The sequence below is a fragment of the Pituophis catenifer genome, unplaced genomic scaffold (genome assembly GCF_029215685.1).
Source record: "Pituophis catenifer annectens isolate HBS135680 unplaced genomic scaffold, rPitCat1.0.hap2 SCAF_1, whole genome shotgun sequence".
In the NCBI taxonomy this organism is placed as follows: Eukaryota; Metazoa; Chordata; class Lepidosauria; order Squamata; family Colubridae; genus Pituophis; species Pituophis catenifer.
Genome location: NW_027256881.1, coordinates 23,700,712 through 23,713,572, shown reverse-complemented (window position 1 = coordinate 23,713,572; position 12,861 = coordinate 23,700,712). Strand labels below are relative to the sequence as shown.

Here is a 12,861-nt window from a genome sequence, read left to right as displayed (position 1 = left end):
TGAAAAATCAAGAAAGTGAGATTTGACAAAAAAAAATAGAGTGAATGATTGCAAGTCACAGATAAATGACAAAATGAGATGGAATATTTGTTAAATACAGGGCAAAGAATGGAGAGATTTGAAGATATGCAAATGCAAAGTAATGAGTGGTCTGTTGTAACGAATGATGGTTGCTAAAATAAAAAGTGAAAATAGCTATGAGAATAGCTGCCATGCTGTATGGAAATGAGAGCTCTGAGTATGGCAAGAGAAACGTGAAAGCTGAATGCAGTTGGCAAAGAGCCGAGGTGGCGCAGTGATTAGAGTGCAGTACTGCAGCTACTTTAGCTGACTGCTAGTTCAGCAGATCAGCGGATCAAATCTCACCGGCTCACGGTTGACTCAGCCTTCCATCCTTCCGAGGTGGGTAAAATGAGGACCCAGATTGTTGGGGGCAATATGCTATTTAGTATACTGTCTTTGGTGTAAGCTGCCCAGAGTCCTCGGAGAGTGGGCGGCATAGAAATATAAACAATAAAATAAAATAAAATAAAATAAAATAAAATAAAATAAAATAAAATAAAATAAAGGAGGCACAGGTAGTCCTTGACTTACAACAGTTCATTTAGTGACTGTTCAAAGTTACAACATCACTGAAAAAAAATGACTTATGACTGTTTTTCACACTTACAACTGTTGCAGCATCCCCATGGGCACGTCATCAAAATTCAGATGCTTGGCAATTGACTCATATTTATGACGATTGCAGTGTATCGGGATGATGTGATCCCCTTTTGCCATTTTCTGACAAGCAAAGTCAATGGGGAAGCCAGATTCATTTAACAACCGTGTTACTAACTTAATAGCTGCAGTGATTCACTTAACAACTGTGCCAAGAAAGGTCGTAAAATGGGGGAAAATTCACGTAATACATTTCTCACTTAGCAACATAAATTTTGAGCTCAATTGTGGTCGTTAAGTCGGGGGCTACCTGTACTTAAGACTCGTGTAAAACAGGAAGAGACAGAGTTTGTAAAGAATGGGTGCTGAGTCCATGAGAAAAGAATACTACAATGAGTGACTAGTTGAGATATCTTTCTCATATAGTAAGCCTGAAAGAGTATAAAAAGGAAAAAATACTCATGATAGTAAGTTTAGAGAAAAGGAAGATTGAGAAAGCTGTGGTTGGATGGAGGCAGTGGTGGAATTCAGCCAGTTCGCACCACTTTGGGAGAACCGGTTCTTAACTTTCTGAGCAGTTTGGCGACCTGGTTGTTGAAAGAAATCATTAGGGCAGAGAACCGGTTGTTAAATTATTTGAATCCCACCACTTGATGTAGGAGATGTAATATTCAGAAAGGGAAAGGTGAGGCTTTTAAAGGACAAAAGGCAATGTATGAATTTAGTAGAAACAAGAATGGTGTGCAAAGACAGAAAATTACGAAGACATATAGTGAACAGTGTTGGTATAAAATGGTTTTTTCTGTTTCTTTTTCCTTATCTTTGCTTTACAATTTCTTACTCCTTTTCTGTGATTTGCATAGCATGGCTCCAAAGGAAAATAGCATGATGGGTACATATTGATAATCAAGTAATATGCAGAAAGGGCCACTTTGAGAGATTATATGTCCTATCAAAAGTCATAAAAAAGCCTAAGACCATACCTAGAATACTGCATCCAGTTTTTGTCACCACACTATAAAAAAGATGTTGAGACTCTAGAAAAAGTGCAGAGAAGAGCAACCAGGATGATTAGGGGACTGGAGACTGGGCATTTAAGGTATACGGTACCTGTTTCTCCAGCTTGGTCTCCCTTCTCGCCTTTTTCTCCCTTTGGGCCCCGCTCACCTGAAAATAGAAGAAAAAAGTATCATGTAGAAAATTATAAACTTAGAAATCAGTATCAGGACCATATGGCTCTCAGACATTTTGATGCCCAATAATAAGCTGCTTAAAAAGTGCTCTTGGCGGGCCCCCATTAATTGCAATGAGGCTGTCATGGAAGAACTGTGCTAGATTAATTAGACCTGTCAGTCTCCTAACCTGCTGTCCTTATTGATATATTGAAAACAAAATTGCTAAGTTAATAACCCATTTGTTACCCTAATTGCATCCATTTATTTATGTTCGACATGCATAGTTGGATAAAAAGCTAAAAAATTAAATCTTTGTCAAATTTTCTGTCCTGCAGGGCTCAGTTGCAGCTTATTTACTAGGGCTAACAAACAGTAAACGATTTGGACGTGTCCCATAATGGCACCCCAAATTCATCAGTCCAGTTGCCTCTGACCCATGAATGACATGTCACATCATTAATCGGGGTATAATTGCTTCATTCGAAAGCCATCAATGTATGGGAATGATCAAGAATGCTGCACGCTTCCTTTGAAACACTGTACCGGATCCATGTCCAAGTCACAGAATGGATCTTGATCTTTAAAAGCACTAAAGGTAGTGTCACCTATTTGTTTCATTTATTATTGTTGGTTGCACAGGCAGCAAGATATTTAGACTGGAAGTGACATTTTTGCCCAGCTACTGAGTCCTTCCCAAGGATCTGGGATAGGCAGATGTTGTATATCTGTTATCTTATACCTGCTTGACAAAATAAATAAATAAATAAAAATAAATAAATAAAGTATTGTCACAGGATGTAAGCTGTTCCAAGGAATGCTGCCTTGTGCAATTGACTGAGGGTGATTTTGTCAATGTCGATAATGCTCAAGTGGTGCTCCAGGTGTTTTGAGAGTGCATCCAAGTGCCTATCACCATTCTAGCCTTCCTTATCAATTATGATTATAAGGGTGACTATGCTGAAACAGAAAAATACTATGCACAACTGCCAAGGTTAATTTTTTTTTTCTCTCTCTCTCTGTAGTACTCTGTCAGTGCATACCTTAAGCCTGGAGAAGACTTCTGCATCATTGCATGTCAGGGAACGTATGAATCTGTCATTCAGAGACAGTTGCATAGCTGTTGCATTTATATTTAAACCCTCTAGCTGCTCCCTTTTGTCATTTGAATGTGCCGCCCACCTCCCAACAGGAAGTCAGATCAATCAATCAGCATGCAGGATGCAAATCTCCATACAACTCATAGTTGAGATTTGGGAGGTGTGCACATCAGCCCGTCTGCCACCATCTGCAACCTGCATCAGTCATTCATCAATCAACGTAGGTAGATGTCAACGCCTACTTACAGTTGTAGGCAAGTCTAAATCAAGCTTCAGGAATGTGGACAATTACAGATGAAAAGAAAATAAAGTTTAAATTCCTTACAATTATCTGCAAACTGGTACCAGGGTTTTGAAATAAAGAACAATAAAAATAAGCTAGATCAGATAATGAGGATGAATGGGTGGAGTGTCTTCTTTTAGGCTTGGCAGGAGATGCCGTTGGAGTGACAGGGCATGGAGCATAAGGGAGGCTGGCTGGAAGAGCCAAGAGTCAGAGCATCTTTGGCCAAGGACAGAGATGCTATTCAGCAGGTCCTGACAGGTTCTGGAGAATCAGTAGTATCCTTCCCCCAAGAGTGGGGAGGAATGGGGATTTTGCAGTATCCTTACCCTGGAGTGAGATGGGAATGGAGATGTTGCAGTATCCTTCCCCTGCCACGCCCACCAAGCCACACTCACTAAGCCATACCACGTCCACCAAGCCACACCCACAAAACCGGTAGTAAAAAAATTTAAATTCCACCACTGGCCAAGGAGTAAAACTAGGAAGGAACCTGTGGCAGTTGAAGCCAAAGAAGGAACCTGCAAGATGAGCAAAAATGAAAATTTGCCTCTGCCCTGGAATATAGATTGTGGCAAAGCAAGAGATTCAGGGCTGGATAACTTTGCAGGTGTGTGTTACGGAGAGAAGTTGTTAGCATTATGTACTGAAGATAAGTGTGGGAGAGGGTACAAACAAGCAGCTAAGTATTTTATATTATAAAGTAAAAATTTACATCTTTTAGTTAAGATCTGTTCGCAAATTGCATAGTTTGGTTTATTAGTGCACATATTTATGCCAGATCACGATAGATAGATAGATAGATAGATAGATAGATAGATAGATAGATAGATAGATGATAGATAGATAGATATAGATATAAATGCTTGGTCCTAAAATTCGTGTAAATACACCATGTACTAATCTTATGAAGCAATAAACAGATTTTATATACTTGTCAGCTGCATGTGTGAGTCTGGCCTCATCCTTATCCATTCTCACCCTCCAACATTATTTTTGTTGTTTTGTTATTAATAGAATAGAATAGAATAGAATAGAATAGAATAGAATAGAATAGAATAGAATAGAATAGAATAGAATAGAATAGAATAGATTTTTTTTATTGGCCAAGTGTGATTGGACACACAAGGAATTTGTCTTGGTGCATATGCTCTCAGTGTACATAAAAGAAAAGATATATTCATCAAGAATCATAAGGTACAACACTTAATGATAGTCATAGGGTACAAATAAGCAATCAGGAAACAATATCAGTATAAATCGTAAGGATAGAAGCAACAAAGTTACATTGCAGTATTCTTAATACTGCAATTAGAAAAAATGGGAACCGGCGACAAATTTTTAAATATGATTAAAACAATATACTCAGACCAAACTGCAAAAATATGGATAAACGGAGAGACAACAGACCAATTTAAAATATCTAAGGGAGTGAGACAAGGATGTCCCCTCTCTCCTATATTATATATATTAGCATTGGAACCACTGTTGAATGAAATTAGGAACGACAATGAAATAAAAGGATTAAGAACAAAAAACCAGGAGTATAAATTACAAGCATTCGCAGACGATGTAGTATTCATTTTAGAACGACCAAAACAATCAGGATTGAATTTACTAAGGAAGATAGATCAATATGGCGAAGTGGCAGGATTGAGAATTAATAGGCAAAAAACAAAACTACTAACCAAAAATTTGACAAAAACCCAAGAGAAAGAATTGGAAGAGACATTAGGAATACAAACAACAACAAAAATAAAATATCTAGGAATCTGGCTCACCAATAAGATATCATCCCTCAAAGAAGACAATTACATCAAATTGGCCAAACAAATCCAGAAGGATTTAGAGGTATGGAGTAAATTGAAACTATCACTACTAGGCAAAATCGCTTCAATTAAAATGACAATTCTACCAAAAATACTATATCTATTTAGAACAATACCGATAAACCCAGGAAAATCATACTTCAAAGACCTTGACAAAATGATATTAAAGTATTTATGGCAAGGAAAAAGAGCCAGGATTAAATTGAAACACATGCAGGACACTAAAGAAAGGGGTGGCCTGGGACTACCAGATTGGCAAACCTATTACACTGCAACAGCCTTAACTTGGATTAAGGATTGGATGACACTCAAAGATAAAAGAACACTAGCACTAGAAGGATTTGACTTGTCAAAAGGCTGGCACGCATTTCTATGGGAGGAAAAGCCCAGACAACATGAACACTTCAGGAGACATTATATCAGAGGAGCACTGGCAAAAATTTGGACTGAAATAAGGAGAAAACACTACGACAAAATCCCAAGATGGCTATCAACCATGGAGGCCCAAATCTACCCGAACACAATGGACACAGACAGGATGAAAACCTATGACGAATTGTTGAACACAGAGGGAGATATGAAAACAAGAGAGGAACTGAGACAACAGGGCACGGATATTGATTGGTGGCCGTATTTACAGATAAAATCAAGATATAAAAGTGATATGGAAAAATTTGGAATCCAAAAAGAAAGAAATGAATTAGATAAAATTATAATGCAATCAGATGACAAATTAATAACTAAAATATATAATTATCTATTAAAATACAAATTGGAAGAAGAAGTGGTGAAGGAAAATATGATTATTTGGGCCAAAAATTTTGGATATAATATTAACCTAGAGAATTGGGAAAAAATATGGAAAGTAAATACTAAGCTGACAATGTCCGTGCCCTACAAAGAAAATACGTACAAGATGTTTTATAGGTGGCATCTCCCCCCTGCACGGTTGGCAAGGATGTTTCCCAATACTAATCAGAACTGTTGGAAGTGTAAAATACAGAAGGGGACCTACTACCACATGTGGTGGTCATGCCCCAAAGTCAAAAAATTTTGGAAAACAATTCAAAGTCAGCTGGAAGAAATTACCGCCCAAAAAGTACCCCTCAGACCAGAAACTTATCTATTAGGTATACTGACAAAGGACTATAAAAAAGAGACACAATACTTGATAATACACATCCTAACTGCAGCTAGAATTGTCTTCGCACAAATGTGGAAATTGGAAAACACGCCACCAGAAGAAAAAATAATACAAAAAATTATGGAATGTGCAGAAATGGACAAATTGACCAAAGAAATACAAGGAAAAGAAGATACAGACTTTTACTTAATTTGGCAAGAATGGTACAAATGGTTAGACAAAAAAGACACGAAATAAGAGATTACCACCCAATAACACAAAAATAAAGAAATAAAAGGAAATATCGTTATATAAACATTGATACAAGATGAAAGATAATATATATAGATATATTGATATATAATTACCGAAGTAGCTCTACTTTCAAAGTTCAAGCTATGTGACTTGATTTCATTGTATAGTTAGTTTATGTCTAGTTTGTTTTAACGTTTATGTCTATATGTGTATGTTTGTTTACAATAAAAAATTTATAAAAAAAAAGAAGCAACAAAGTTACAGTCATATAAGTGGAAGGAGATGGGTGGTGGGAACGATGAGAAGATTAATAGTAGTGCAGACTTAGTAAATAGTTTGACAGTGTTGAGGGAATTATTTGTTTAGCAGAGTGATGGCATTCGGGAAAAAACTGTTCTTGTGTCTAGTTGTTCTGGTGTGCAGTGCTCTATAGCGTCGTTTGAGGGTAGGAATTGAAAGACTTTATGTCCAGGATTGAGGGGTCCGTAAATATTTTCACAGCCCTCTTTTTGACTCGTGCAGTATACAGGTCCTCAATGGAAGATTTAAGACCACCTGATTTCAGAACAAATCTGGGTGACTTACATTAAAAATAAAACAGAAAACAATAAAAAGAAACGCCTATGGATCCACATAAACATAATCCTGAACAAAATTTATAAGCAGCCTAAACCAGGCCCAGGGAAAACTGCCAAAATGTTAAGTACTTCCAGAAAACCATCAGGGTGAAAGTGAAACAGATTGGGGAGGGCGGGTGGGTAGGGATATCAACCTTTATTTTAAACTAAAAGTTTCTGTGTAGAGTTGATGTCTTCCAAATGGGTTGACACTTCTCAAAATTCCTACATTCCAACACAGTTCTATTTGAATGCTGGAAGGCCAGCACTTTTCTAGCAATAGCTCCAATGTCAAACTGCTGTTATTCACTTGGCAAGAAACACATTTTTAGTGGGCATGTTCATACCATGTGGGAAAGGGTTTTTTTATATTCAGTTTTGAATATTTAATACAACTAAAAAGCATAGCTAATTTCATATCCAGTGATAAGAGAATCAGATCTTAGCTGATGTTGAATGTGCCTGCTTGCTTGCACGCAGGAAATCAAACTATTACACTATCATTTAGGCATACATGCACACACACAAACACAGAGATTCATACATACACATCAATGGTGGAATTCAAAATTTTTTACTACCGGTTCTGTGGGTGTGGCTTGGTAGGCATGGCATGGCATGGCTTGGTGGGCATGGCAGGGGAAGGATACTGTAAAATCTCCATTCCCATGCCACTTCAGGGGAAGGTTACTGCAAAATCCCCATTTCCTCCCGATCAGCTGGGATTAGATGGGGGTGGGGCCAGTCAGAGATGGTATTTACCATTTCTCCAAACTACTCAAAATTTCCGCTACCGGTTCTCCAGAACTGGTCAGAACCTGCTGAATACCACCTCTGATACACGTATAGAGAATGAATTGGAGCTCTAGAAATTGCATCACCATCAGCATCCTAGTATTGTACAATCTCTCAAGTCAACTAAAAGACCCCATTTTAATGTAGGACATACTATATGCCATGTTGGACCCCTTTAGGTAAGTATAGAAAATGACTAGACCCTTGAGAAGGCAAATAGGTTGCCTCTATATGCACATACGTGAATGATTTGCATATTCTGGACAATCTCACAAAAGTCACAACCATTCAAAAAAGATCCTATTATTGGAAGGAAAATGGATAAAAATTGCTCAGATTTCGTCTCCCACAATCCCAGTTCTCTGTTTGGTTTTCTGTTTTTCAACAGGTGGGCTGTGGGATCCATGGTTTAGAAATCAATAGGCACTTTTATCGCGTAGCATATCAACTTTCCATTTTATTTTTTTAACTAAAAAAAAAAAAAGCTTTTTTAAAGCATTATTTTCCCTTCAAATGCTGGAGACCGTTGTTTTCACCAGGTCTGCTTTTAAGATAGACCATGGCTGGGCATAATGCAAATAACAGTTATATTATTTTATTCATGGGACGTTGCCAAAAGATACACGCTATCGATAGAAGCACAGAAGCTGAAACCTTGCCATTTTCTAGTGTCTGGAGGAACTAACTCAAGCATTATGAAATTGACCAGATGGGGTTGTCTGACTAGATCAGGTTGTACAGTTTAAGACAGAACTGGCAAAGCACCAAAAGAAGGTTAGAAGGGAGGCAAAAAAAAAACCCCACCCTTCAATTTCTGCATCTCCTAAAGTGTCTAGAAAAAACTTGATTTTTTTCGCTTTAAAAATAACCCTCTGTATTAAATATACAAAACCCAAGGCATGATAACTAGAACCCAGGCATGTTTGTATTAGAGACGCCACTTCCGAATTGTCAATTCTTTGCCATTTTTATTCTATTCTACTTTATGTAGGGGTAGAGTTAGCAAACAGGCAACTCCCTATTTTCTATCTTAATCTTGACCCTGTATTCCCTGCAGTGGTGGGATTCAAATAATTTAACAACCAGTTCTCTGCCCTAATGACCGGCTGGATGGGTGTAGCCATGGTGGGCATGGCAAGGGGGTGTGACAGGCAGCACTTGGCCTCCTGAACCCCCTGGGAGCAAAAAAGGGCTGTGGGGGAGGACGTGCCACCACCCCCCGGGCCCCATTTTGGGCCTAGTAGACCTCTCTGCAGCCTCCTGGGAGTGAAAATTGGCCACAGGGAGAGCCCTCCATCCCCCCCATGCCCATTTTGGGCCTGGGCTTCCCTGAAGCCTCCTGGGAGCAAAAACGGGCCACAGGAAGGCACCCCCACCCCCCACCCTATTTTGGACCTAGGTGGCCTCCCTGCACTTACTTGGGAGCCAAAATGGGGCACGTGGGGACTCCTGGAAGGGGTGGGGCAGGGAGGGTGGGGCCAGCCAGCAATTTAACTACTTAAACTACTTAAGCTGGCCCAAACCGGCTGAATCCCACCACTGATTCCCTGGTTGGGAGATTTATGCACTTTGGTTTTTCTTCCGGTCTGCTTCCTACAGATTGCAGAGATTATTTCTTTTCTACTCCTTTTTTTTCTATCATAAAACTAGACAGCTCAGAAATGCAGCTCTCATATTGGAACATATAAATTACTTATTATTTTGGACCTGAAGCGTTCATTCTGGATGCTATGAACGGGTTTAATTCTACTCTGGGTTAGCCCTTTGAGATTCAGTTTTTCAGACAAAGATGCACAACCCTGAGTTCTAACGCTAATTTTATTGTAAGTTTCCTTCCATAGAATCTTGCAAGACTGAAAGTATTTTGCCCTTCCTCTCCTTTTATTCTCCAAAACGCTAGGGAGGATCCCTTTTGAAATGCTTCCCATGCCTCCCCACTTTTGTGTGCTTTTACATCCCAATTTTCCAGTCTGCAGCATTACATAGTCAATACATATGCTTTGTTAAAAGTGAACCAGAATGAATGTATATGTGTATGTATGTATGTATCAGGGGTGGGTTCTAAATTTTTTTATTACTGGTTCTGTCGGCGTGGCTTATTTTGTGGGTGTGGCTTGGAGGTCATGTGATTAGGTGGGTGTGGCTAGCTGGTCAGAGTCATTTCTGGAAGGTCCTCGCACTTACGACCAGTCCTCGCACTTACGACCCGACTCATTTGTTTGCTTTTAACACTGATCAGCTGTAGGACGGCCCCTTGAAGCCCCGCGGCAAGAGTTTAAACAGTTTTTTTCCCTCTAGTCATTAGCTGGGTCTCAGGAGGCAGCAATAGATTGGGGGTGGGACCAAATAAAAGGTAAGAATAACGTGGGTGGTGGGGGGGTGGGAAGGCGGGGGGGGAGAACCAGTTCAGTGACGTCATATCATCACCGCTACCGGCTCGGCCGAACCGGACCGAACCGGGAGGAACGCACCACTGGTATGTATGTATGTATGTATGTATGTATGTATGTATGTGTATGTATATCAGGGGTGAAATGCTACCGGTTCACCCCGGTTCGGCAAACCGATAGTGATAAAAACTACTGGTTCGTTCGAACTGGTATTTCTGACAATCAGCTGTGCCGCATGGTTTATATTCACTAGAAAGCAGGGAATCCTGCTTTCTAGCAAAGCTAAATTGCGCAGCACAGCTGTTCCCACCCCCTCGCTGTTCTACTTACCTTGGGAAGTGTTCTTTTTCTGCGCGAAGCACGTGTTTGGCACATACTGTGCATGCATGCGCAGCATGCTTTTGGCGCATGTTTGGCACGCACCGCGCATGCACAGGCAGCAAACCAATGGCAATCCATGGAGGATTTCACCACTGATGTATATAGTGTGTATGTACACACACATACACACACACACACACACACACATATATATATATATATATATAGAGAGAGAGAGAGAGATTATAAAAGCAGCAATCAATGTACCATTGGCTCCAAAGCTGTCTACCATAAAAAAAACATTTAAGCAAGTAAATAGCAACATGTGTGATTTAAAACACACACACACACAAATATCTAGTAAATACCATGAATCTGAAATCTGGGTTTAATAACAAAAGATAAGATCTTCTTTGAACCCTTGTCTCCATTTGCCCAGCTTGACATTCCTGGGTCTGGGAAAAGTATTACGAACAACCCAGCTGGATTCCCTTCTTACTATTAAAGTTTATCTTGGCCTTGGGGTGTTACCCGTGTCTGTTTGCGTTGGCAGAGGAGCCAGCAGTCTGCAGAGTTCTTTCATTTCCCAAAACTTTTATCTCTCTTTCTATCCCCTGAAGACAGATTGCGAACAATCAAAGTGGCATTAAAAAAAAAATCAATGGCTAGTGACAACTTTAAAAGTAAATGTCTATGAACATTCTTAGTCACCCAGATCTTTAAAAGTAGTTGTGGTTTTTCTTGTCCAAAAGTATTGCTGAGTATGTAAAATACTCAGAAGAACTTATCTAAATCACCTTTATAGGAAGTGAGTATATTTGCTAATATTCTTATGTTATAAGGAGGAACTGAAACCAAAATAAAAACCGAATTGATCATGTTTCCCAAATTACCAATGAAGTTCAGGATATATCTATATTTCCATCCTGGGGTTCTCTAAAAATGTCAGAGTTTGCAGCTCCCAACCAGCACACAAGTAAAGAATTCGGCAGGATTCATGTATAAAAGAAACTTCTTTATATATAGTAATATAAAGCATGATGCATGTATACAATACCCATGTAGCAGAAAACAGAACCAGAACTCAGAATCCAGAATCACAGAATCTATATAATACAGAGGCTATATTGCAAGGACAAAGCAACTCTTATATACAAATCACTCAAGCTAAGCCATGCCCAGGCTCCGAGCCGTCTGGGTCACCAAATAGTCCCCACTGGTTGACTTGTTATCAGGTCTATTCCAATTCATTAACTCTCATACACTGACAAAAAACAAGCTACATAATCCCATGATGTGATTACAAAATCATGTCTGGGAGAAGGGAAATCGAAAGAACTTTTCTGACTGCTGGGAAGCACTTATTCAATCTGCTTAATTAATTCACTTAATTTTAACTTGTTCTTTATATTTCTGAATTCAAAAAGCTTCCATGCTTCACTTCCAAATATAGTGGCTTCTACAGATTGGAATATAGAATTTTATTCTAAGACATGGGAGCCATAGGCATATATGGTCCAATGACGCTACAGACTGGACAAAGTGGCAAGCGAAATGCCAAACTGTCATATGACAGGAACAGTGTAAAGAATGAGATTCTTTTGCTTGTGTAGATCTTTCTGACTTTGCCCTATGTTTTTGGTGCAAGTTAAGTACAATGAAACAGATTTAGGGAATGGCAATGAGGATACCCAGAGCATCAAAAACATAGACTTATGAAGGAATGTGAAGTGTTTTGCCTTGAGAAAACTAGACAGAAGACCTGATGACATTCTCCAAGAATTTGAAAGGAAGTTATACAGAGTCACAGATTAATCAGCACAATGCCAGAAAATAGGGCATGGAATTAATAGATCTGTGCTACTGCAAACATCCCATCTGGAATGCTTAAATTGGGAATCCTATGCAGTGCAGAATTGGACTTGAACTCTAAATGTCCCTATTTAGTTTTATGGCATTTATTTATTTATTTATTTATTTATTTATTTATTTGATCAAATTTATATGCCGCCCTTCTCCCGTAGGACTCGGGGCGGCTCACAGAATAGAAACAACACAACAATAAAATAGTGCTAAAACAAGCCAATTTAAAATCCCCAGACAATTAAAACCTCGTGGCAGATCAGATCATGTCTTCAGGTCGGCGCGGAAAGTGCGGAGGTCGGGGGCCGTCCGGAGCCCAGTGGGTAACCCATTCCAGAGGGTTGGTGCAATCACAGAGAACGCCCTCATCCTGGGGGCCGCCAGCTGACATTGTCTGGCCAATGGCACCTGGAGGAGGGCAGTCCTATGTGAGCGCACTGGGCGGTGAGAGGC

General features: G+C 39.4%; 1 protein-coding gene across 1 annotated transcript in view; it reads right to left on the bottom strand.

Annotated features, from left to right (window-relative positions):
* SCARA5 (scavenger receptor class A member 5) overlaps positions 1 to 12,861 on the bottom strand; it is a 126,101-nt gene that overhangs the window by 20,252 nt on the left and 92,988 nt on the right. The window contains exon 7 of the mRNA XM_070947028.1: positions 1,771 to 1,827. Within this exon, the coding sequence (XP_070803129.1) occupies positions 1,771 to 1,827 (57 nt within the window). The remainder of the gene's footprint in view (positions 1 to 1,770; positions 1,828 to 12,861) is intronic.